At 46.0% G+C, this 26,485-nt stretch overlaps 1 protein-coding gene across 2 annotated transcripts in view; it reads right to left on the reverse strand.

Annotated features, from left to right (window-relative positions):
• LOC135811696 (von Willebrand factor A domain-containing protein 3A-like) overlaps positions 1 to 25,266 on the reverse strand; it is a 37,128-nt gene extending 11,862 nt beyond the window's left edge. The window contains exons 1-32 of one of the 2 annotated variants that reach the window (XM_065324932.1): positions 24,751 to 25,266; positions 23,593 to 23,724; positions 21,914 to 22,038; positions 21,317 to 21,406; positions 20,942 to 21,001; positions 20,743 to 20,797; positions 19,844 to 19,945; positions 19,165 to 19,271; positions 15,339 to 15,488; positions 14,218 to 14,323; positions 13,970 to 14,035; positions 13,132 to 13,187; positions 12,479 to 12,557; positions 11,891 to 11,931; positions 11,415 to 11,509; positions 10,536 to 10,642; positions 9,631 to 9,708; positions 8,869 to 8,963; positions 8,181 to 8,300; positions 7,681 to 7,758; positions 7,142 to 7,245; positions 6,505 to 6,548; positions 5,724 to 5,858; positions 5,145 to 5,223; positions 4,813 to 4,883; positions 4,090 to 4,137; positions 3,294 to 3,404; positions 2,494 to 2,551; positions 2,198 to 2,290; positions 1,225 to 1,355; positions 657 to 778; positions 261 to 403 (exon numbers count right to left, since the gene is read on the reverse strand). In XM_065324932.1, the coding sequence (XP_065181004.1) occupies positions 261 to 403; positions 657 to 778; positions 1,225 to 1,355; positions 2,198 to 2,290; positions 2,494 to 2,551; positions 3,294 to 3,404; positions 4,090 to 4,137; positions 4,813 to 4,883; positions 5,145 to 5,223; positions 5,724 to 5,858; positions 6,505 to 6,548; positions 7,142 to 7,245; positions 7,681 to 7,758; positions 8,181 to 8,300; positions 8,869 to 8,963; positions 9,631 to 9,708; positions 10,536 to 10,642; positions 11,415 to 11,509; positions 11,891 to 11,931; positions 12,479 to 12,557; positions 13,132 to 13,187; positions 13,970 to 14,035; positions 14,218 to 14,323; positions 15,339 to 15,488; positions 19,165 to 19,271; positions 19,844 to 19,945; positions 20,743 to 20,797; positions 20,942 to 21,001; positions 21,317 to 21,406; positions 21,914 to 22,038; positions 23,593 to 23,700 (2,857 nt within the window). In that variant the 5' untranslated portion in view covers positions 23,701 to 23,724; positions 24,751 to 25,266. The remainder of the gene's footprint in view (positions 1 to 260; positions 404 to 656; positions 779 to 1,224; positions 1,356 to 2,197; positions 2,291 to 2,493; positions 2,552 to 3,293; positions 3,405 to 4,089; positions 4,138 to 4,812; positions 4,884 to 5,144; positions 5,224 to 5,723; positions 5,859 to 6,504; positions 6,549 to 7,141; positions 7,246 to 7,680; positions 7,759 to 8,180; positions 8,301 to 8,868; positions 8,964 to 9,630; positions 9,709 to 10,535; positions 10,643 to 11,414; positions 11,510 to 11,890; positions 11,932 to 12,478; positions 12,558 to 13,131; positions 13,188 to 13,969; positions 14,036 to 14,217; positions 14,324 to 15,338; positions 15,489 to 19,164; positions 19,272 to 19,843; positions 19,946 to 20,742; positions 20,798 to 20,941; positions 21,002 to 21,316; positions 21,407 to 21,913; positions 22,039 to 23,592; positions 23,725 to 24,750) is intronic. The other variant, XM_065324933.1, reaches the window with a different exon arrangement.
• Positions 25,267 to 26,485: the final 1,219 nt, after the last annotated feature.

Raw genomic sequence — 26,485 nt, forward strand, 5'->3', positions numbered from 1 at the left:
AGAAAATTCTTCCCTGTATGCTGTAAGCAGCCACATGTACACGTGGCTGCTTTTCATTCTTTTTCCAGCATGTACGCATCATTTCATGCACAGTCATGTGCCATGTGTCAGTCATACATGCAAATCGGCTATAGTGATGCACCGGATATAGTGATAAATTATCGAAAATCAAAGGGGCACGTTATATCCACTATTTACTGTACTCACAAATCAGCCAACAAGGCTTGGCTGAATGAAAGCACTGTACACTACACACATACCTGAGAGGAGATGGACCAGTCGGTCAATGTAAGCATGCAGAGCAATGTTGAGAGCACTGATGTAGTCTTGCAGCTCCTGCTCCGTGTAACGAAGATGGTACAGGCTGTTGCCGATAGTGACGTGTGGATACAGTGCACAGAACCTGTACAAATAGAGGAGAGAGAGAGAGAGAGAGAGAGAGAGAGAGAGAGAGAGAGAGAGAGAGAGAGAGAGAGAGAGAAAGAAAGAGAGAGAGAGAGAGAGAGAGAGAGAGAGAGAGAGAGAGAGAGAGATGGAAAGAGAAGGAGCATGAAAGTGGGAAAGCATAAACTGGGGCTGAAGAAATACAACCGCACATCACTACAGCCATGGAAATGGACAAGAGACATGAGATGCAATGCACTGCTCGCACGTACTTGTTTCGGATGAAGGGCTTGGACAGAACAGAGTCATTCGCATGCTGATTTCCAAAGTCAAATTCCTTCACAAGGCGGTGAAGATCCAGATCAAGTGCCTCCAAAGAGTTCTTTTTCAGCCACTAAAACACGTGATGAACACAGAGAAGAATGGAAGAACTAGGGTGAAGTTCAGAGATCAGGCTCCAGACACACTTGATTGTCTTTTCCAAACTTTTGGGACTATGAAGTTAGATGTAGATTGAGACATAAAATGATGACACCGATAGCAGAGCAGACAAATCTACCACTTCGATGTGATTTTATATGCCGAGATGAAGCCCCACAATCCTGAGCTCCTTCCTCAGAGTCATCTGGGTGAAACTTCGAACATGTGTAAGTATATCATGATCGCACTGTAGCTTGCAGACCTTTCTTTTTCCCAGCCACACTGCAATCACTCATCTCGTTTCTACTGATTTGTGACACCGTTCTGCAAAGTAAACACTATCAAGATCTGTAAGGTCGCAAATAAGCGGCACCACAAATAGTATGTCAAAGGAATACGGATGAATTTACGTGAATATACCTTTTGTGTAGTGATACAGTCGCCAATTCCTGAGCTCTTTTTGCGCTTGACACTGCCAGCGGAAGAGGTCGATGAGCCGATCCTGCTGCCACTACGGTGCACAGATGGCGACACAGCTCGGATTGCAACGCCTGAAACAGCATACATGTACACAATGGGCAAGCATATTCCAGTATCTTTGCTTGGAATAAGACTGATTACACTGATGCATCGAAGGAATATACGCCCCTTTTTAAAATGTGATTGCTAGCAAGCTCTTTGCCGAACTTTCCTCATCACTTTCCTCCAACTCCATTGCTATGTCAACCATATAGACAGACGTACTCATTTTCTTCCGCCACACCAAGTGTGTGAGTAAGCGCTGGAGTGCCAACCAGTCAGCACCCGCATTGGGCGCTCTGATCTGTTGTTGCCAAGGTGACCTGGTTCTCAACCAATCATCTAACACTTCAGCAGGATTGCCATCATCCTGTGCCTGTCATGTCATCACCATCACCACGGCATATCATTCTCCGGCAATATCATTCACTGTGCACGAGTGAAAGACGAATAGCTGTACCTTGGTACGTTGGCTGTTCTTTGCACAAAGTAAGGTAAATACTAGCTACATGTTCCTATTACCCGATGATGGCCAACTACCGGAACATCGTAAAATAACAAAACTGGTTCGGATGTGCAGTGCTATGGGAATAGATGTGCCCACCCGAATTCCTTACAGAGATGAAGCTGCAGAAAGCCTCAGCCCTTCTTCAGATGTGCATCATGTCATGAAATATCTCGCGGATGAAATACCACACCGATGATCGGTGATAAATATGTACATACTTGCAGCAGTGCTTGTTTTTTGTCTTCTGGAAATGTTTTTTAAAACCATGGAAAAAGGAGAGAGAGAGAGAGAGAGCGAAGGGGCAGATGAAAAGACCAACAGCCCAACAGAAGGATAGACAACACGAGACTGCATCTACATTCATACCTGACTTGCCATCATCCAAGAGAAATGAATCATGCGACAGGGCCAGTGCTGGTGGCTTGCGAGATGGCGCTGTTGACGGACGCTTTCCTTTCCCTGAAGGGAAATGGAATAAAGCACAACAATTACAGTCGTGTGGCTTCTATAAAGTAGTTGTAACACATTGCTCCACAATTTCCGACACGTGAAATCTGAGGAGCAGTGGACCATGAACACCATGAGCACGTTCAATCGTCACTAGGGGCAAGCATGTCTTGATCAATAGGAAACATAGACGTTACCCCAAGCTCCACACATACCTTTCCTTTTCGTGACTGTCTTCTTCGTTTCCGCTGCAATCTTTTGAGCCGAGATATCCTGTTTGAAAGCATAGCAACAAATGAAGTAAATTTGCAGTGACCTGATGTAGACATCTAGCTCTTTCTCTCAATTATTTCCCTGTGAGGATAATCCAGGAGAACTGATGTGTCTGAAACCAAAGGGACAACGGGTCGAGTTCTGTGGATCTCTGAGATCCGCATTTCACACATACATACTACAACGCGTGCGTGTGTGTGTGTGGGTGAAATTTGAGCAACATGGCTGACAGATATACAGCTGCGCTTGGTGACATCCGACCCAAAGTGCGAAACTGGCGCCCCTAGAAAGGTTCCTATTACGTCATTGTATTTGCACATCGGTACGTTCAGCCGCATTCGTGCCTCTTCCAGGGAGTCAAGGGCCGGCAAGTTGAGGGTGACAAGTATGCACTCTGGGTTTGATTTCAACAAGACGCAAGTGCATACTGAGAATAACAGGCTGCACTGAAATAGAGCCAAGTCCAGAATTGTTCAACACAATTCAAGGATCATAAGAGATGACATTTCTCCAGGTAAGACTGCTTTCAGATACAGTAAAACCTGTAACTGAAGACCACCGTGACTAGCGACCAGCCTGGTACTACAGACCATTTCGCCAGGCACGGACGGTCTCACATTCAGTATGGCTGTGCGGTGCAAACCTCTAACTAAGGACCACCTGCCACTAAAGACCGCATTGTCTAGCCCCAAGGGGTGGTCGTTAGTCGCGGGATTTACTGTAGTCCAGTTCAGAACATTACCTTGCGTGCACTTGATGCCACTGTTTCTCTCGGTGGTCCCACGACTATCCTAGTAGCAGGTGGTGGTTGAGGTGGTGCAGAGACAGCAGGCCGTTTGTCCAGAGCTTCCTCCTGAAGAAGGCAAAATGAATAGAAGGGGCATGGCAATTCGGGCAGTATGTGCCGTAAGTCCATATGGCGGACCCATATTCACACACATTTACACTATGCAAAACCTATCCATGCCTGCAGGTCCTACCCCATTTACACCTCAACCTGCACGTGTACAAGATGTTTCCGAGTTATTATTATGTAGACGCAAAGCATGCATCGGGTTTCTAGTTTGTCGAAAGCAATCGGGGACGTGGTCAGCCATCCTGGCGGTATATGTCGCAACACAAGCCTAAACAGCACACTGTGCATTGAATTGGAATGAACGGTTGGTTTAGGCATAAGCTTGTATGGCCTGTTCATTGGGCTATGATTCATTATGCACTTACATACTTCAACGTGCACCCTCTATTGTCCACAGTCAATACAATTACACGGAAAACCCTACACACACACCATCCTCAAAGCAAGTGGTCTCTTCCCTGTACCTTTCTATTTTCTCAATCAAATTTTCGGGCCAGGAGCAATCATCAGGAAAATTTCATTGAGAAAATAGCAATTTGCAGTGAAGAGATCTCTGCTCTGAGGACTGTACGTGGAGGGTTTTCGTGTAATAAAGTGGCTGCAGTGGAGCCTGCGCGCCTTAAGAAAAGTCAATTAGAATTCCATGCCAAACGAAACGGATGTCCTTCAAACATGAACTTACCCGATATCGCTCGGCATTCTGTCTCATGTGTTCACCCAGCAAGCCAGCCTGAGAGGGAAACCAGTACAGGGATATATTTTAACTACAGTCAACCTCGTGAATAACGGCATCACCAGTTACCCAACGATTACCTCATGCGATAACATTGCACGGCACTGACCAACGGTACTGACGTCCTACAGCTAACTGCCAATCAGCTCTAGCATGCCTCGGATGTGCAGTATTGCTATTCGGATTGTTGCCGTTATCGCATGAGCTAACTGTAAAATAACGACCACGGGAACAACACCAATCCGTGAATAACGAGTCATAAAAATAGCGATCGCGGATATAACAACACCTCACAAAAAATGACACAATGTTCCAACAAATACCGACAACTCGCGAACAACGGCACTTATCTCATGCACGATCGAAGCTGGTTATTTGCAAGGTAGACACACTATACAGCGTCCAGGACCATTGCCAACCAGAACAAGTTCTATAACAGTATTTTATCCGATGACGTCTAGACCAGGTGGGTTTCTGTGAATTGGTATATCGAGATAGGATACATTCTGTGAATAATCTTTCGATGACAAGTCGTTCCTCGATGTGACATTCTGTAAACAGTAGATATTCCTGGAATTTTACACATAGGATCACTATTGTCTATTATCTCCTTGGCCCACTATCTGCAACATGCCATGTCTAGAGTGTTATGTACTAAGACAGCATGAGTACCTTTCTTGAAAATTCCCTGGCCTTTTCGATCTCTTCCTCAATAACACGGATGTCATCGCTGTCCACACTTCCTGTGACACAAAAACAAAGTGCAAGATTGAAACCGGTTGGCTGGTGCTTGTGATGGTGTGTTTGGGTGTGTGTGTGGGGGGGGGGGGGGGGATAGGCAGATTGGACGTATGGGCATTAAGATTGGTGATCATTTGTACATGCAAACACTTCTTGACATTGATAAGAAAAATGGAAAAAAAGAAAATGGTGCATAGCTTCTACTCAGCTTCGTTCAGTTCAAGGACAGCTCTTTCAATCTTCACTCCTGGATCTTTGCTTACCTTGGTGGTCATACCAGTGAAAAACACCATCAAACTGATGTGCCAGCCTCTGCACATAGCCATGCAATTGTTTCGTGCTCTGTTAGTGAACGCAGTACAGAGAAAGAAAAGGAAATTACCAATAAGCACACACATGCACACTCGTGGACGTACGAGATAACGACGCACCCATGCGAGATACAGAACTAATGCATTTGAAACAGTTGCAGTAGCGCTATGTGATTTCCGACCCAAAGTACAAAGCTGGTACCATTGACCAGTTCCGAATACACCACGGCATGGGTACATGGGAATGCCCAGCAGCATTCACAACACTTCCAGGGCATCAAATGCCATGCAAGTCCCAAGCACTAAATATGCATTTGGGGTGGATTAACACAACTGTACAAAGAAGTTATTGTCTTCCACCAAAGTACTAAATGAAGACAATGCGTAAGTGGAACAGTGTATTGTGTAACTTGCAGGCAACTGGAGGGCTGAAATCCAGGACACTCACCTGGAAAGCAGTGTTTTGATGAAAGGTTAGACAATTACATACAGGCACTCAGTTCTTTAGGCATATGACTTCAGTCTACCCACCAGGTAATGTCCAGTTCCTGTCATGCTATTCTGTTCCAGCACATTGCCATCCTCAGTTCCACACGTATAGAGTACAGTGTCGATTGTGACCGGGTCAAGAAGAAGACGTTGGGATAAGTACGCTAGCAGCAGTTTCTGCAAGGTAAAAAATACACAAAATCAGAAACGAACATGCAGGCTGAATGCATTGGTACCTATAAATGGGCCCAAGTGCATATGAAGGCACATGCAGTTTGCCTTGCACAGACAGGGTCGGTGGAGGCAGCTCATACTAGAGTGTCTGATGCACGAATTTGCAGACCAGTATACATTTACATATGGAACGAAGGCGAAATGCTGTACGTGTAACTTCAAGTTACCGCACATCTCAGCAATCAACAGATAGCGGCATTCGCCTTGCCTCCCATATAGCTACCGGTTTAGAGAACTTAACTACCAGATTTTGTTGACACCGCCTAGGACCGCAAAGAGCTACTGTCCACCTTCACAGTCAGCAGATTGTCAGGCAAACAAATGCTCGGTGCATATTTATTTTCAGCTATTTTCGGCCTGGTCATGTTTGGCCGGAAATTTGTGGCGACGGAAATTATGTTTTGCAAGATTCAGTGTGACCGTGTATACAGGCGACAGCAGTTTTAGCCCTGGGAGGCCGGAATTTGAATGGGCCGAAAATTTGTAGACTTGCAACTTGCAATCCTACGACTCGAATGCACTTGAATTGGTTCATGGATCGATTCAAGTGCGTAATCGAACGCACTCAGTATGGCTTGAATTGCCTCACCTCATTTTGAACCGGACAGCCAGTTACAACCACTCGAATAGAATCTGCAGGAATAAGACGTGACAACAGCAAGAGTGTGTAAATTCAGTTCTATGTCGAGAGGGCAAAACAGTGCTGCACACATGCAGAACATTACCATTACGCCCCCGCGCAGTGTATTGATTACAGCCCAACTGCTTTCTGCTGGTACACTGCATGGCAGACACATACAACATTGACATGCACTTGCTAATATCGGCATGTATGCACGTGCCCGTATTGATATAGTGCGCTCATGTCCAGTTCAGCTCATGCCGTCATCTACCGAAAGACTGCACCAAGAGGCCTATGAGGCCCATCACATCGGAAGATTGTTATGGCTGGTTTACAGGGTTTAATTAACACCCACCGGGATATTACAGGAGATGTTTCGAGCTCGAGTCAACATTTTCACCACGCTACGGACGATGGGACGCGTTTCCAGCATGCAAAATGAAGCAAGAACCGGGAATAACGTATTCATTAGAAAAGTACCAAAATACTCCTGAATACATGCCGCATCAGCAAGATACCATCGTGCAAATACAGGCACGATCTGGAATACATCCAAATTTCCTGAGCAAGTGACTTCGAAATGAAAATAAATGTTGTTGCTCACCATATGGGTGAAGATCCACCTGCACCAGCCCATCACCTTCCAGCACACACTTCAGTCCGGACATCAAGTCACATGACCCAGCACATTGCCATGACAACAGCCACCTGGAGAATGAAACGAACAGAACAGCCCATAGCACTACAGTACTGTCGAGCGCCGAGGAACGGCCATGCTTGAATCTCATCAAGCACAGCATACCAATGTATACTCGGTGACTCAACTGTGCATAGACTGTAGCACATGAAAAAAAGAATGGTCTAGGCCAGGAGGCTAACCCCCAGTTCTTCTGCGACCGACACGAAAAAACTGTATGTGTAGCCACTTGAAATACGGCCTTCTACAACCAACATTAGAGGGCGACAGGAAATAGAAATGTACTGTAGAACTGCTGCTTTGCGTATCAAGAAGATCGTGAGAGTGGTCGTCAATGTGCATTAGAAATCTCTTGTTGATTTACACAGGTCTTTACAGGGTAGTATGTAACACTTGAAATGAAATCATGGCCACATAGCTGCCATCTGAGTATCTGCCTGCATTACCTCAATGCCTCACTGAGATTCTCGGATGATGTCGTGACGGGCTTAGGCTTGAAGAGTGCAACCTCGCTGCTGTTGAAGCTGTACAGATTCATACACACGGAAGACGGAAGTACATCTATTAGTGCACACATGTGCGCGCACGAACACACACACACACACACACACACACACACACACACGCAAGGTGAGATAGCCGGAAGAGGTCTCGTTGTCCATGTATAGAGAAAGCAGCTTAGCACAGAATATACATATGTATGTGAGTAAAAGTGACTGTGTACTGGTCCTGAAAATGTGCCGAATTCTAGCTTACAACGCCAGCATCATCATACCATACAGCTTGCAGCGTCTGCCTCTGCTTCCCAACTAGAGCTTTCTACACGACAAGATGTTGGTGTAGTTCCCTTCCATTCAATGTTGGCATGTGCACTTTCATAAGAAAAAGAAAATAATATTAAAGTGCCATGGTAGGGTTGTGCAATAATTCTGAATGCATAACGTACTGTACAAGGTTGAATGTTTCGCAGAAGGCGATTTGTTCTCCTAGAAACTGACACAGGTGTTCTTGCAGCTGTGTCTGACAGGACGCTGTCGCCGTGGATGTGTCAACAAGCAGGACAACACTGAACACACACACACAGGACAGTATCAAGACAGATGTTAGCTTGCACCCAAGTGCCAACATCCCAATGACCCTACCATTAACAGCATCGTTATTAGAGAGTTTGAGTTGAAGTCGGCCAGGAGGATGCTGAATGCACAAGTTCCGACGTCACACCGCCATTGTTATTATCATAATTATGTAGTTGCGTGTTCATGTTCCAGGGAGCCCGCAATATGCTGAGTGGCATGCGTTGAAAGCTTCACCCTTTTTCGCCAACATGTCCAAGTCTCAACTAACTCGGTACACCGGCAGCATCCATGCAAGCCTGAACAGAAATAGTCTACGGACTGGACAGCATTTCACATAGAGCGGGAAGGTAACAATTTCAATTCCCAGTGCAGCCATTAGACAACGGAGTGTTTCAAACCTGCTATTACAACAGAGGGTGTTAATTCCTTATCATCAACAACATCTCTAGTCATCAATAGTGTGCTTTCGTCATTTTTTAAGTCCACTTTTACGAGTACAAATTCGTACCGGTGTTGAACATAAGAAAGTGATATCTGAGAAACCCTTGAACAGCTTACTTCTTGGAAGTGATCGTGCCAAATGTTCTACGGGTGTCAGACTTCAGCCAGGAAATCCTCTTCCTGTACAGATCCATCATATCATCCAGCTTGTGCTGTGCAACACACACCATTCAATGCACAGAAACAGTAATTTTTATAAGATTGAGTCTAGTTACTGTAGCACGGGTAATTTTAGCGACGTAAAAACCCTAGCGAATTTAGCAATCGACTCATTTTCGCTAAAGTTTCAAGTCGCTAATCCGTTGAGACATTAGTAGTGCACTGGTGATCTGTGGGTAAATTCGTTGCAAATCGCTAAAATAAAACGTCGCTAATCGGTTGACAATGGGAAAACGCTAAAATTAATAGTCGCTAAAATTACCCGTTCTACAGTAGTCAGAAAATTACCCATTCTACAGTAGTCAGACTGGCATTGAAAGTTAAAGGCTCCAGTCAGACATCACCATACATGTGCATGGTTATGAAAACTCTCGAGCCAGCAACCGGCTACTCACAAACTATCACAAGTGTGTTTGTAAGCCCTGGCGGAGAGGTTTTAACTTTTAAGTGCAAGCATTTCAATGGTTTAGCCAGCTCTTGATCAATGTACCAAATCTCTCTTCTACTATATTTTGTAGCCCAGTGTTCGCAGATTCAAGGCTTTGCAACGCTCGGCAAGGACTTAAGTGACTCGACTGGATTTCACTGAGTAGTGCTGTACATATTAGGAAATACTCTGAATGGGCGCTGGGCTATGCCACCTCTGTGGCCTGTACTGACCTGGTACTCGTACAGCTCTGCAGCATCCACATGGACATGTCTGATGGTATCGTCAAACCAAGTGAACTGAGTCATGCGCTGCAGAGTACGACAAACAGCAGCAAATGAACCAATGATAATGCCAAGTGTATTTATATATGAATGTAAAACTCATAACCAGTCTTGTTTTAGGGGCGCCATGTGTGTCATAAGGCAGCAGCATCGAAAGAACAGAAAAAGAAAAAAACTAACTACACTTATAAACAAGCTGCCTATACCTCTCACGATCAGCAGCAACGAGAGAGAGAGAGAGAGAGAGAGAGAGAGAGTGATTGAGAGAGAATTGTAAGATTGAATGGTCCAGTCTTTGATGTTGGTGAACCAATTGTGAAAGGGACGACCATGACGTCTTGATCCAGGCACCATTCCATCCAAGAAATCGTGGGAGGCAAGGGTATAAAAAGCCAAATTCTTCTTGGGATCACAATGCCCACGTGTGTTGAGTCTTACTATAGCAGGCTACTTGTTTATGATTGCATCACTTTGTATTTCTCGCCTATAGCTTTTTTTGTGAAGTAGTGTTGTACCCCAAGCGCACAACAACAATGACCCAAACATGGCAGACCTTGGATAAATCTTGTTCTTCTCTTTTTTTTCCTCGCATACAACAGCAATATGCCGCATAGTCCTAAGTGACCCGAGATGCAGCATAATCCAAACACAACAACATAGTCACCCCTGAATAAAGCGTGAGACCTGGTGCAAAACTGGCTGGCGACACATACCAGTAGTACACTGACCAGTAGTCCACGTGTGGAATAGTTGGGACTCTTCCTGCATACGCACACACCCTCTCACAGATGCACAATGGCGAAGATGAAGGACAGCCTGAATGCCTTACGCAGTCAGCTGACACCCACACTTACATCGACAAACACTTGAGCTGCTACATCCTTCTGCAGCACACCAACAAACTGACTGCGCGATGGAATGGAGTTCGGTGCAAGGAACTGATAGATACTGAGATTCTGACCTGAAAACACACATGAAAATGAAGAACGTACAGCATGGAACCATGAGTCAGCCTAGGGAGTATAGAGCTGATCTAAGATAACTTGGGATGCACCAATACCTCAGTGTACCCCCCCCCCCCCCCCCCAGCCCATAGCCATGCCATAGCAGTGCATTCCAAATTTATGGTGCAAACACATGTGCTTATTTGTCACAACAATCAAACCTGCAATGGAACATATATATATTATCACTTCAAAATCATCCATGTGTATTCAAAGGCCACAGGCATTGCATGTAATGCAAAAGCACAGCAATTTTCCGATCAAATCACACTGGAACGAACTATGCAGCAACTATCCACGACTGTAACAAGATAATAAGCAGTCAGAAAGTGCGATAACAGGGCACGAAACTGACAGGCTGTCCGAGACAAATTTTCTGATCAGATGAATTTTAACTTATGTCATGCAAGGACAAATTCTTCTCCATCGTGATCACTTGATGAGGAGTATCATCATAGAAACAATACTTAATCCAGATTCTGCAAGGCAGATGGCAAGAAGAGCAATGTATGACGAAATACAAGGGATGCCGTATTGTCCGGAGTACTAGTATTAGCCGCACTGGAGTGAAAGCCGCATTGGAGTATAATCCACACCCATATTTGCAGCCATGAGATACAGACATCTTCCACTTAGTAACTTATAAGCGGCATCGCCATTTTTGGGGGGAATTACTGGTGCTTCAAAGTGTGGCTTATACTCCGGAAACTACGGGAATTATGTCCTTACTCTTCAGCGAGTTGTCCACAAGCCAGTCCATGGATGAAAGGTACGGACGTTCAACATACATATGCTGTTTCCTTGGCCCTGAGCTGGCAATTTCCCTGTCGCCGGCACAGAATACCACAATGATTAATTTGATTGCAATGCGTATCGAGAAGTAGCCCGTTGCTCATCAGGTATGTATATTAGCAAAGTACATGCACGGGCGAGTGCGCACACACAAACACACACACACACACACACACACACACAAACACGCACACACAAACACGCACACACAAACACAAACACAAACAAACACACACACACACACAAAGACACACACACACAAGGACACACACACACGTGTGCATAATTATACGTGCACAACCACAGTGTGAAACATCATAGCAGCCTGGCTATTCAACTTGCAACAAATCAGCACCCGTGTCCTTGGTAAGCAAATATCATGCCAATCTCATGGTTGTCAGAATCAAACTTACAATGTTGTCTCATCTTTTGGCCACTCTGAAAATGACTTGATCTGTCAGAAAATAGTTGTGCAGTGGAATAGAAGAGAGACAGAGAGGGGGCCATAAGTGCACATGAATGTAACAAAGAACATCCAAGAGGTAGAAAAGTATCAGGTACAAATCCAAGTACATGCCCATGTAGGAAGTCATAGTAACGTAAAACCTGTGACTAACGTCCACCCCTTGGGGCCAGAGAAAGCGGTCTTTAGTGGCAGGTGGTCCTTAGCTAGAGGTTTGCACCGTAAAACCATAAATTATATGAATGTGAGACCGTCCGTGTCTGGCGAAGTGGTCTGTAGTACCAGGCTGCTCGCTAGTTACGGTGGTCTTCAGTTACAGGTTTCGCTGTATTTGTATTGAACTGGGTAGCAGGGACTCTAAAGCAGACCAGTGACAACAGTACCTTTTTCTCACAGAGAATGTGGTGTATAAAAATGGGAGGGGGGGATAGGTGCGGGTGAGTGGTGTGACTCCTTTGTAAGACACTATCCGAGGACAGGATGCCAGACACAATGGCAATGGGGGGGGGGAGTGGGTGGATAGGGAGGGCACACTGACCTTATGCAGCTGTTCAGCCACACCAAGGTCAACTCTGCCAGACATTAGCTGTCGCAAGTGATGCACCGTGTTGTACTGACTGGAAACATATAGCAGAGAACAGTACAACATACAGGTAAATAAGTGTGTCCTGGCAAAGAATCCGAGAAATCTGTATTACGATTGTGACTGATGGAGATCCACAGAACTTGGGGCTAGTGACCTGAGTCGAGGGCAACTACTACTAAAACTATTGCATATAATTGGTCTGTTTGTCCTTGACGACACGGTGGACTCTCCTCGACTGCCTTAGTGATTGTACCTGCTGTATGTAAAAACATTCCAGCTTACTCTAACGAAAGCCATCAATTGGTATTTTGCTTTTCTTTTTTATTCCATCACGAGCACAGTATTGACAATGGGCAACAACAGAGAATTGGTGCGAGCCAAGCATGGAAGACAAGAGCATTCATCCAATGTTTGAGAGAAGAAGAGAGATGAGATGTCAGTGATATTTCAAAGACAATCAACTCTAGGAAAACATGATGTAAATTCTGCTTAGAGGGACCAACGATTGAGAATACTGTCAGCATATAGCTTGCCAGGGAAACAAAATCTGGGTAGCAAGCTACTAAATCATTTTGTACCGCACAGGACAGTGCAGGTGGGCTCACCATTCAAGTTCCTTTTGCAGATCCATGATATCTTGACTGAACACCTCCTCACCAGCCTGAAACGCAGAATATTTGGAAAATGATGTCACAGCTCTCAGTGCAGCTATACTACTCCATAGAGTGTAGAGGGTATCATGACTATAAATAGAGATAATATATTGTATGGCTCGCATGAAACATGTCTCGCATGAAACTCAGACTGAGTTGTACGCATCCCCGGAAGCGCCACAACTCTCTAGGATTAAACGAATTTGATGCTGTTCCATGAAAAGATCACCCAACAACATTGGAATTTAGGAGCCCATTATGGCACATCGTACAAGAGCCATCGGATTTCATTCGGTGGAACATCCCCAATTAAACAGCTTGACCCACATCAAAATACTCGCTGTCCATCACCACTGGCATGGTGAAGTGTAATCTTTGGTAAGATGAACCCCATTGCGAACAGCAAAGTGACGTTTTGTCCAACGTACATCTGATCATACTTCAATACAGTCAGACCTCGCTTACCCGCCCACATCCGTTTTCCACAAAAATATCCGAATAGGCGAGGGAACCGGATGATCGAACACACATACTGTATGTATGCATGACATTTGCTGTAAATCGGTAACCAATGATTTTCTTTCAGGTGGCGAGGGATCCGGGTAAAAGAGGACCGGATAAACAAGGTCTGACTGTACAGGGGAGCACACGTGTGTGCCCATGCTACATGTACCAATGTTATACTATAATTATCAGATTACGTACGAGGTGAGTTCTACAGAAAATGAAGGGGCAGGGAGAGGAGGGGGGGGGGGGGGGGTATACAGGTGCAATGTTGTGCACAACTTACATCCGCGGAAGCCTCGTAGAAGTGGAAGACGGACTCTGTGCGGCTTGCAATCTCGTGCAGGCATGCCTAATGGCAGAAACAAGCACCAAAACAGCACGTGTTCGAAGGGGTACAAGCAAATCTTAACATTCGTGCTCAACTGACAGTGAAGGTGGAGGAGATCACAAACACACCAGTGTACCAAGTAACCAACGGAAACATTCAGCAGAAAGTAGACTCGCACTAAATCTCCTTTAACAGCTGTATACCTTGGTCGAGTCATCACAGTTTATCGACACCAGGTGGAGTTTCAATGATCGTCCAACTACAAGCTGCCGAGCAAAGTCAACCAAGAGGCTGGATCGCTGACAAGCCCTGCCGGTGGAGATACATACGCATGCGCACATACACACACGCAAAACACACAGAAACATACTTTAGCGGACAATTAAATATGTTCAGGAGTCAAGCGGCCAAGGGGTCATGGCCTAGCGAAGGCGAGCACCGCTGGTCCATGTTTGAAGAGTGTATATGAACTACAGTGCATGTACGTGCTAAAAGCCGTAGCAGCGCCGTCCTCGGTCATCCCATCGGATTTCAATGTTCACAGCAGTACATTGCAGCACCTACACATAACTTGTCACACACACACACACAAACACACACACACACACACACACACAAACACACACACACACACACACACACACTCACAAACACACAATATATACTTGGGTATCGACAGATTGGGATCGTAGTTTAAACTTCCGACAAATCGTTCCCGGTATGCAGGGAGCAACGAAGCATTAACACAGGGACGTCAGGCACATAACTACCACAGATGGATCGGAATGAAAAGGTTGCAACAGGCAACAAGTAGGAGGAGCCTTTACAGCTTCTAAAAGCTGTGCAGGGCTTGGTGGAACGTACTAAACCTCTCGCAGTGAGATTAAAAAATACACATTCTGCAAAGATCACACCTAGATGAAGAAAAACAGTGTTGATATGCCCCCTCTGACAGTGCATTGGCAGTAGCGCGATAGCGTAGAGGAGTAAGGTGATGTGTCTAGAGCGGAGAAAGTGTAACGTGTAATCTATACCTCACTTTGCGCATGCCTTATTTTCCAGGACTAGAAAGTGTGGGAAATAGTTTCACACTGACTACAGAGCAGAACCCTGACACGAGTCGGACTCATAAGCGGCGATCTCGTCACTGCTAATATCACTAGTAACGCTCTCTCTCTCTCTCTCTCTCTCTCTCTCTCTCTCTCATAGCATGTTTCAACTTTACAATGGCCAGCTCTCCATCTGGCTGGCCTGCCAGCATACATAGTAAACACAGCAAACATTGACCAGTGCCAACGGTAATGACTATCCCGCTCACACTTACTGACTAGCTAGTACAACTGTCACACAGTCTAGATCACCAGCATGTAGCGCTACCTTCCGCAGTCCGTCCATCAGGTTACATGATCCGGCGAACGCAAAGCTTGCCATCCACGACAGCAAGCTCATTGCCCTACAGAGATAAGGGGAAAAACTGCTACAAATCAATTTTGAATTGATAGAAAATGGGCAAGGGTCGAGCACACGCAGTCAGGCTCAGTGCAGCCCAGCTATTGAATTTAAAAATATCATTGTTCGTGTTGTCAGTAGTATTTATCGAGCTGGCCCCATTGAAGGCACATGTCCAGCCCCAAAGTGATGTATTATTGAAAATGCCCCATTTTCGGGGTAATTTTCAGAATGCCCGGTTTTTCGCATACTCGATGCATACTACTGCAGTCCAGCCTGAATACTTCATCTTTGTTCTTGGTCATAGCATTTCATGGATCGGAGAAATCAGCATGATGATATTTCAACTCTCAGTGCAGAACCATAACATGAAGTTACTTCATTCTCAACAACACATCGGTACTCGTTCATCCGAACCATTCAAAAACAAAAAAAGTACACTTATGAAGTGAAGTCCAGCACATCAAGACAAAGACAACAACTCGGACAACAAACGAGCAACAGTTCATTGAGAAATATATTTGCAGCAGACGAGATTGCAGAGATCATGTCAACAATAACCGTGGGGTGATGCGGTATATGCTCGTGAATGTGCATCACTCAAAAATCGACCAGAACCTAACCCATATGCTTCGCGAAAAGTCACGGGATGGGATTGCAGGAGAGCAAACATAAACGGCACATTGTCATGCACTTGGGGGCATGCATACACAATACGACAGGGTTGCGTGCAGAATGTGATTACATTGTGCGGTCAGCAATGATGGTTGCATGCATGTACGTGCATGTGTGTCCAGGGATGTTACTGTCAATTCAATAAGTGAATGGATGGACAATCAGAGCGAGAGAGAGAGAGAGAGAGAGAGAGAGAGAAAGAGAGAGAGAGAGAGAGAGAGAGAGAGAGCTGCCTGAAAAATCACCTCGCAGCATACAGTCAGTATAGTCTGTTCAAGTAGTTGTATTACTGTGGACAAGTTGTAGGAGTTACATGCTACTACTGTAGTTGCCTCACACGTGAAATTCATTCACGAAAATATCGACGTTGAACTCAAATTTCTATCATAAGCATAGACTTGGCTAGAAAAGCTGTTGTATCTGCTAAGGCATGCCCTGTTCTGCAGTTTCTCTTTTCATGTTTACGTAACGGAAGCAGGCAGATCACTCCACGCTCCGATGAGGGCCCTACCGTTCACAAAGAGTGCAACGTCTATTGCAGTCAGAAATGTTCAACATCTGCAAGGTTCTTAACGTATCCTCCACCGTGCCGTCGGTAATTCGTGATGCATCGTCCAGCTCTTTCTTCCTCTTCATCCCCTTCTTCTCCGGTTTGACGGACGGCGTGGGTGCTGCGGAGAAATTCCGTGCACCAACAGAGAACTTGCAGGGCTTGACTGGGCAGGAGTTCAGCACGAGGGGGCCACGGGCTGCAGTCGACTGGCCTGCTTGAGCATCGCAATTGCTGTTTATCACGGTAGACAGACTAGACTGACTGAGCGTTGATGCTGGTGACATTGATCGTGCCAACACAGAACTTCTCAGAAGCTTTACTTCTTCCATTGGCCGCTCAAGATTTATATTCTCAGTAGCAGCGCCACGCTCGTTTGCTACATCTTCTTGCTCCTGTCTGGCTACGTCATGATCCGTGAAGGTGCAGACTCTCTCTGCAAGACGATTTATTCCTTCAGCAGGAACTTTCTCAATGACAGAGGCTGCCAGAGAGCCTAAAGGTGTTACTAGTATCTGCTCCACCTTCTTCTCCGGCAAGTCTTTGCGTGCAGGGCCTAGGGTAGACAATAAATCGTTGTGTGAATCGACTCGGCGATCTACTGAATCCACCGGCTTATGCTGTGCAGACGTGGCGACGGGTTCTTCTACCTTGTCTGTAGGTGATGCTTTACTCTGCAACGAAGAGCGCGATTCTCGTTCGTATGTCTGGAGCAGTAGTTCAGTCTTGCGACGCTCATTACCCAACCTTTCCCCTTCGTTAAGTCCTCTGTGTATCAAGGTCTGCAGTTCTTCCACGAATCTGACTCTACGCTCATGCTTGTCAGACAGAAGCGGGACTGGCAATCGGCTGGGAAGAACTGTCGGCAGGACGCGGTCCATTGGGTCGTACAATGCGCAACCTCGGCCCATCTCGCTTCTGTACGGATGATTGCGGAACTGCGCGCGCTGTCGTCTGCTGCGCGTCTTGTTGTTCGCTCTGTGAGCACGTGACGACCACGTGCCTTCTGCCTTGGCGCATGATTTAGAGAGAAGTCCAATCGCGGTGTCATCAAGCTGGTCTTCGCACGGCTTGAAGAACTTTACCGGTAGGGAGTCTTCAGTCAAGTCAGTCGGCGGTCGGGTAACCGCGACAATTTTCTCTCTCCAGACGGGCGGCTTGCGTTGGTTTGTGCAATTCATGGCTGGTACAGTTGGTAGAACGGCTGCAGCTGCGCTCTCCATCTCAAAACGACACAATCACTAACAACTGGCTATATAGCAAGGATCATCCAGACACCAATCTCACATTCGTCCAAGGTACGCTGCATACTAGAACTCAGCACACCAAACTGGCATTTTGTAGGCGTACTGATTAGTTTTGCTTGTAGGTGAGGTAGCGCCGGGACGTGCAGGGGTGAAAATCTCACCTGGACTATTTTAGAATCCGTGCCGGAATTACCAGTCTCGTCGGGCGCGACAAATAATGGTGTTATCCTCGTGTAAGTGTTTGTGTGTGTGTGTGTGTGTGAGAGAGAGGGGGGGGGGGGGTGGTTTGTGCGTTCGCACGTACGCTCATCACTAACACGAATACGCAGCTGCAGTTGTGATTGTCAGAAACAAGTGCGAGCAGCTTCTACCCCACCTAACCAGGGTGAGCTGCCATATCTACTAACCTCTGGCGATGCACGAACATGACCAAGGTGAATAGAAACGAAATCCTGACGCCAAAAGCATCTGTATACCTACGATGGTTTTCAATTGGTGTTGCACACTAGTACTTGTTAATCATGCCATAAGTGCTAACAGATAGAAGCTACACAAACACTCAAACACACAACAGACCCAGGTCACAACTCCAATAGGGAGACCTCAAGCTCGCACACTCTAGCACCCAAAGCATGGTGCCGCACACAGCACCAGGCTTTTAACCTCCAGATGCTTGAACCAAAGTTTTTTTCCTTCACGTATACGGGCGGGTTCAATACCATTCCCAATGTTGCCTGATGTATTACACCTTAACTAACCTCGCATTATTGTAGTATTATGTATGAAAGCTACCACAATCATGGAAGGGAGGCGGCTCGGGATCAGTCGCAACTTGGAATTAGTCCTAGCCCAGAGGTTCATGCTTTTGTAGCAATCCTCAGGCAACTGAAGCTGTTTCTCTATTGAAAAAAAGGCTATAAATCTTAGAAATTCCGCATAACTGAGTGCAAAATATGTCTGCCTTCAATAATGCTAGTCCAGGGTATATTTAGAGTGCTCTGATGAAGATTTCGGTAGGAACCCAAATAGAGATTGGCAGTTTCAAGCCACACCATACTATACATTTCCCTTTTCAAACAACTCTGCTAGCTGAAATCTTTCAGGAGTGTTGCGCAATCTGTGACAGGACAGCGGGAACACATAGACAACACAGGTGGCCATGACACACCGGGCAGCAGGAAGCTTTTGCGACGGGTGAAAGAGGTTTTTAAATCAAAAATCCCTCTTACCGGCTGTCATCAAGGTGATGCGGCTGGCTCCAGAGCAGGGATGCATCGTCGGCACACATTACAGGCAAGACTGTCTCCTTGTGTCTCAGCTGGTCTTGTACTAACGACTGAAAAGCATACAAAAGCATGCGGACACTGAGCAGCTAGCACTGTCCAACCGCCCTATTTGAAGCAGCACAGCCCTGCTCTGGACCAAAACATTTGTGCACATTTACGTGGGAGACCAGTGTGCTTTTATGCATAATCATTTATGCGTGTCCTGCTTTGGAATGGTGGCAGAGTTGAACAGACTGATGTAATGACCACTACGTGACTGTTACTGAACAGGCGTGAGCGCCGGTGCCCTTCAATGGGGGGGGGGGGTTGCGAGGGGCCTCCCCGGGAAAATTTTCAAAAAATGAAGCAAAATCCTGCATTTTAAGCAAAAAGGGGGGGGGTTCCGGGCAACGAGGAACCCATACGGGGCATGCGCCTGCTGAACAATACATGATGAAGCGTATGTTCCTATGCAAGCAATCAAAACACTCACGCGCACGTTCACACACACACACACACGCACACGCGTGCACACGAACACACCAAACACACAGAACCCCCTCATATCCTCTCCCCCTCTCTCTCTCTCTCTCTATCTATCTATCTCTCCCACTCAGCCTGTCTTCAGTGCTCCGTCTCTGACCTTGAGCATGGCACGGTACAGGTCTTCGTCGCAGGTCCGAGACACTACGCTACTGCAGTCGATGAGTATTGCTACACGATTGCCAGGTAGGTATCCAAATGTCTGCAGTTTATAGACAGTATACAGGAAGTAGTACGATATTAATGAAAAGAATGAGGACCAATGAACTACAAGATAAGCTATAATGTCCACTAACACCAGTACCGTATTTCCCCGCAACTTAGTACGCACTAGCTTTCGAACTTAGCAGCCACATGAGTACTAACTTTCGGGGGTGGTACTATCTTTCGGGGAGTATTTTTTTACCGGGGGGTAACTGACACGCAGTGGGAAGCCTCCGGAACTCTAGTGTCCGTGCATATGATGTATGTACTGTACGGTGTCTGTACATGTAGTACGGGTACGAACTTACTATCTTTCGGTGAGAACTGTCTTTCGGGGTGATAACCTCGGCAGTGGAAAGTATATTTTTTTATAGGGGGGTACTAAGTCTTTGGGGAGAACTAACTTACGGGGAAATACGGTAGTTACGAAACAATCAGCTCATGTGATAACATTGTAGAATGTCAGTACCGTCGGTCAGTGTCGTGCAATGTTATTGCATGGTACAGAGAGTAAACATCAGTGCCCCCCCCCCCCCCCAAATTGAAGATCCGTGCTCTGACCCTGTGATGTGAAGCTGCGAGCATGCAGCCATGATCGCCATGGTCCCGTATAGGTACGATGCCAAGATTGTCATGGTTACAGAAAATCACAAATCCGCCTATGTGTCCGACCCACTGCCATAGGAAACGATGTCTAAAGTCTTGATTGAAGCTGAAACGCTGGAATCATGTGATCTGGCACCATTTCACAATGTTACTGTGCAACACATCGCACTAGAGGCCAAGTTCACGTACCTTGCGACTGCCAACCTTGAGCCACTGTAATCGCTCTTGCATGGCACGGATATTTCTACACACATGATCACAGCAACAAAACAGACAGCGGCATTGGTCAACTTGTACACACCTGGGCGACAGCAACGAAAGGCCAATCAAAGTCGGAATTACAACCAGGATTGAGTGGCGACACTTGATGCCGCAGACTAGAACTCACCGCAGAAGCTTCGCCTCCACCCGTTGTGCTTCAATGGGATCAATGCTGACAGCCACAGGCCTGGGAAGAAGGGTAGAACGGATGAAAGCATCCAGATTAGAACTCGGTTATAGTGGAAACTATCCTGACGTGCACCAGAATTGTGTACCAACAATAAATCACTACTGGTGCAATCTTTTAGACCAGTCGCTGATCACTCAGTGTGGTAAAATTGTTATACTAACCCGGCTCCCAGACATGATGTGAACTCGTGAGAGTACATATCGGTTGGTGTTTGGAATGAAAGCATCTCGTCCCGGTGCATAAATGCCTATTGCCTTCTTCGGGCTATGCCAAAGATCTGGCTAAAATCTTGCTAATGGCGCAGAATCTTACTGTGTTCTCGTTTCGCCGCAAACTTTCGTGCTGTGGCTCTCATCCCACGCCAGGATGTTGCTGTAATCGGAGCTTGTGGCGAATGGAGGCCTGCACAACATCCCAAAAGATCACAGCATAAAACGTCATTGAAGATACCGATACGCATGCCGATGCCTATTGCAAAGACTTGAGTGCAGTCACACACACACACACACACACACACACACACACACACACACACACACACACACACACACACACACACACCACTATTGCTAAAAATTTGATAGTTTTAAATTGGCTCAGCACACAGGCACACAAACAGACTGTGTCCTATCTCTGATAACTTTGTCGGAAACAGGTTTCGTTTCTTTCCACTCCAATCTTGTACATATTGACAACATTTTCCCAAAGCCAGAATAGGTTTGGATCTACAGTAGCAATGTTTTCGACAAAAATGCCGTACAAAATTCCAGCGCCTTCCCAAACACAAGTCAGCACATGGTTGACAACACGTAGGGTGAAGATCTGGACAATAGCATGCCCAGACTCGGTATGAAAGGAAGAAGAGAAAATAAGATGATAGACATCCTGTAGCAGGCATGGATATCTTACCGCCTTGGTCCGCAAGCCTCCAGCACCTTACTCCGCTGCAGACCCACAGCCTCGGGACCATGGACGGCGAGCCATTCCTTCGATGTCATGCCGTCCGTCAAGATTGGCGGGTCGCAAACAATTTGCTGCAAACGGCACACATACATAGTGACCTGACATGTGTTTTGACTGGCTGCTCTACTGGTCAGTTTGCATGTACTTGGTCCGCGTCAGCAATATTGTCGCTTATCTTTCGACAAATTGAACTTTGGACATCAAGACGTGCACTTGAGACGATAAAACTTGGTATAATGGAAGGTAAGGTACAGAATGACAACTGGCCGTGAGGAATTTATTGTCCAAGGAAGGTTTCATACTTTTTTGGTCCTCCTCGTCGCTGCTCTCAGCGCTGGTGACAAATATATTTTGCTTGGGACCGACACTCTACCTTTCGCAAGCTCATCTCTCTTCCTCTCCGCTGCCTGGCTATTTTTTAAAGGGAAGTCGAAAGTGACGGTCGCCTTCTCTATAGGACTTCGCGTGGGCAGCACGACTGCCTGTGTGGTTCAAATCAGTCGCCGTTCTTTGCAAGATCTATTTTGACCGACGACGACGGCTTCAGTACTTGCAAATCTCCACGATGCGCTGGATACTCCGCGCGTTGAGCAGGAAGTGAGGGAACTGCGAACTCAGCTTGGCGAGCGATCCCTGAGGTGAGCGATCTTGGCCGTTTTGCCAAATATAACTGATTCCGATTAGCCGACTACTTCCTTGTGCGTGGCGCTGCTCTTGCCTGCGCAATGTGACAGGATAATCTATTTTGATGCTGCGCTTTATCAATCAGAATCACCCACTAGTCGCTCTCGGAATCCACTCGAAATCTAGCTAGACCTTTCAGGTACTAGTAAACTAACTTACTAACCAAAATTGCGATGAAATGGGCTGCCAAGTGAGCATTGGGGACATAAGAACAAAGCTGAAAGATAAGCGACAATATTGCTGACGCGGCCCAAGTAGTCACGGTTGCACTTTAGACACAACATGTACTCATCGGGGATTGGAATCGACATGATTATTTGAATTCACTCATACCCATGTGGGGACAGTTGGGATGCAATGCAGTTGACAGTGTGTTTGGTCCGCCAGAGTGGGGACTATCCATGGTTTAACTGGACCGCAGTCTTTATCAGATTTCAAATTCTGCAAGAACTGGAGACGAAAGACATAACTGTATTGGCGGGTGCCATACCACACATTCAAATGCAGCCACCAGAAGGAGTAGTTCATTATCAAACCGCCTTGGAATGAGTCCGCGAATAAGTTTCAAACTCCAAAAAAGGCGTCAGATATTCACAAGCATAAGCAGCACCACCTAGAGCAGTGCTACTTAGTATAAATACCAGCATCAGCAGCAGCACCTGCACCACCACAACCACCAGCTGCAGCATCACTATCACAAACACACACACACACACACACACACACATACACACACACACACACACACACACACACACACACACACTCATACTTCTGCCCATTGCTGAAGCGATGATAACGAACAAGCTACACACATACACACACACACGAGCACACACACACACACACACACACACACACACACACACACACACACACACACACACACACACACACATTGAAAGACGGTAAGCCTTCAACACAGGCAACCAGTGACTAACCTGTAACTCATGGTGTTGCTGTATAGATGTCACAGTCATTGCACTGGGTGGCCTGGCATTACGATCTATCTCTACGTCTGTCCACTTTCGGCTATGTTTTGCTGCCATCGTGTGAAGCTAGCTGTCCACAACCTAAATATAAGCAAGAGAGACAATGGGTGCTTTCGATTACACATTCCTGACCCAGGTTTTATGATTCTGAAATGAATGGAATGAACGGATTATGACCATGTAATGGCACGACTACAGGTAAAACAAATGGTAAAAGAGGATCAGGTGGGATCGCGTAAACCCTTGACGTGGACCTAGGATGGTGTGTACGTCGAGTGCATAAATTCTGGCGGGAGAATTAGCAATTCCGCCCTCTCTTCAGAATTGACGGTTTCCTTCTTCGCCACTACTCAGAGTTTCGTGTCTGAAACTAGACTAGAATTACATGATTTTATAAGATTACAAGTAGATGTCCATACACTACGGAGAGATGAACTCTGCTGAAACTCTGAGTTTCACGATGCTAGTGATCATCAGGCAACACAGTGTAAGATACATGGCACTCAGACTTGGAACCCTGGCATATTTCCCCACCTCCCCCAACTGTGTGGAAATACTTTGCCTTGGGGTACGGAGCACACTTTGAAAACAGGAGCAGACTGCTTGCTACTGATAAGATTTACAGCGTCACGGACAACAGTGAGACGGACTATTACCCTGCCACTACGATACGCCTGTGACCTGTATGTTGCCGCTACCGTTAGAAAAGACTCGACGCACCCAACCCTTATTTTAGAGCCAATCTGTGTGTGTATTATGTGTGTATGTGCGTGTGTGTATTTGTGTGTCTTGTGTTTGTGTGTAGGTGTTTGCCTTGTGTTTGTGTGTGTTTATATGTGCGTCCATTTGTGTATGCATGAGCGTGTGCGCATGTGAGTGTTTGTGCGTATGCGTGTGTGTGGTACATGGTGTGTGTGTGTGTGTGTGTGTGTGTGTGTGTGTGTGTGTGTGTGTGTGTGTGTGTGTGTGTGTGTGTGTGTGTGTGTGTGTGTGTGTGTGTGTGTGTGTGTGTGTGTGTGTGTGTGTGTGTGTGCGTGCGCTTGTGCTACTGGTGATAATCGTGCCAGCTACTTGTTACCAATACAAACAGCTGGTTGCTAACCTCACCTCGTTGCTCATGCAGGCTTTGTGAACTACTTGCTGCTACGAAGGGACACACGCAACTGGGCGCACAATCTATTCTCTGCGAGCGTTTCTCGTCCTCCGCGTTCGTCACAAGGCAAGACACTCTACACCAGTGCTATCTCGCCACGGGAGGGGGGGGGGCTAACGGGCTTACGAGACTCTGACGACCAGCAAATCCGTGGCAGCTCTCCAGCAGTACTTAGATCAGCGTAACAAGATTTCCTCCAACACCGCTTAGAGTGAAGATGGTCACACGCTGGCCTGGTTTGGTGGTGCACGAATGGCTATTTACTAAGAGGCGTAAAATTCCAATATCTACGAGGTATTTCGGCCAGCAACCCCACACACAACTAACAACAAACGTTGTGCACAAAGTGAATTGGAGAAGAGTTGATTCAATTCGACATACACGCTAAGCTATGTATTCCGAGTATTTGTCAACAACGTTTACATGATTGCACTGCTCAAAATATTCTCTCGTCAATGATTCCCAAAATATTATTAGCGACCTGGTAAAAACGTCGACGATGCATGATTGTATATTCGAAATCGATTCCTGGCGATCTTGCTAAGCGCGTCACTCACGCCGTCAGGTGACTGGGGTTCTATCAAAGACAAGTGCCTGGCTTTTGAGTTTTGTCGAAGTCAAAATGAGTCAAAGCGTTTGAACTGTGCCGCAGTGTGCGCGTAGTCACAGACAGGCATTTCGTTACCTGGCAACTGTCGCTAGACGTGATTGTCGGGCTTGTCAGTGCTGCGGCTTCACTTGGCTAGGTACTTTCCCGGTTTCTGTTCCCTGTCCCATTACCTGAGCGGCTGAGTACCGTGACTGAGTACAAGCGTGCAATATGTATCTATTATCGCCTTCTTAGTATTTGACCCCACTAATTTCCCTGATACCTAAGCGGTCAAATATATCGCGTATTTGACTGCTTAGTCAAATACACGATATATTTGACTACTTATATTTGCCTCCTTAGAACTTCTTGGACTTAGAAATTTTCTCTCCAACTTAGAAAAAGAAATTTTTCAAGAAAGCAGAAATACACAAGATGGGATTTGAACCCACAACCTTGTGAATCTCAGTCACTCTTCCTTACCACCCAGCCACTGTGCTACCGATGCTTAACCTAGTTTAAACAATGATCTTGACTTTAAATGCAGTACAATGCGGTATAGGCTATATTATAATACTAGAATTACAAGGATATGTCGTATATGAAGAGAAACTATTGCGTGGAGAACACGATAAATAGATTATAGACCTCATAGTTGGTCTATACAGGATATATAGACCTCGTAAAAGACCTCGGGGGACCTCGGTCTTTTACTCGGTCTATATATCCTGTATAGACCTCCTAACCGGTCTATAATCTATACTTATCACTCCCTTAGTATTGACTCACATAGATTTTTGCCATACCTAAGCAGTCAAATATTCCTGCATATTTCACTCCTTAGGGCTATATTGACTGCTTATATTTGAGTGCTTAGGGGTTGCGCAGTTGAACGGTGCCTAGTGTAGCATTGTCACTGCATGAGTAGGTGGTGGTGCAACGGTTGTGCAATCATAAAACCGGGATTCATGAGGTTCTCGTTCTGGAATTTGAAATACGGACTGTTTGTCGTGATAAATCTAATATTGACTTCGTACTTGGTCAGTATAGGAAATAAAAACCTCGTAAAAGACCTCGGCTTCGCCTCGGTCTTTTACTCG

This window comes from Sycon ciliatum, chromosome 3, assembly GCF_964019385.1.
Source record: "Sycon ciliatum chromosome 3, ocSycCili1.1, whole genome shotgun sequence".
NCBI lineage: Eukaryota > Metazoa > Porifera > Calcarea > Leucosolenida > Sycettidae > Sycon > Sycon ciliatum.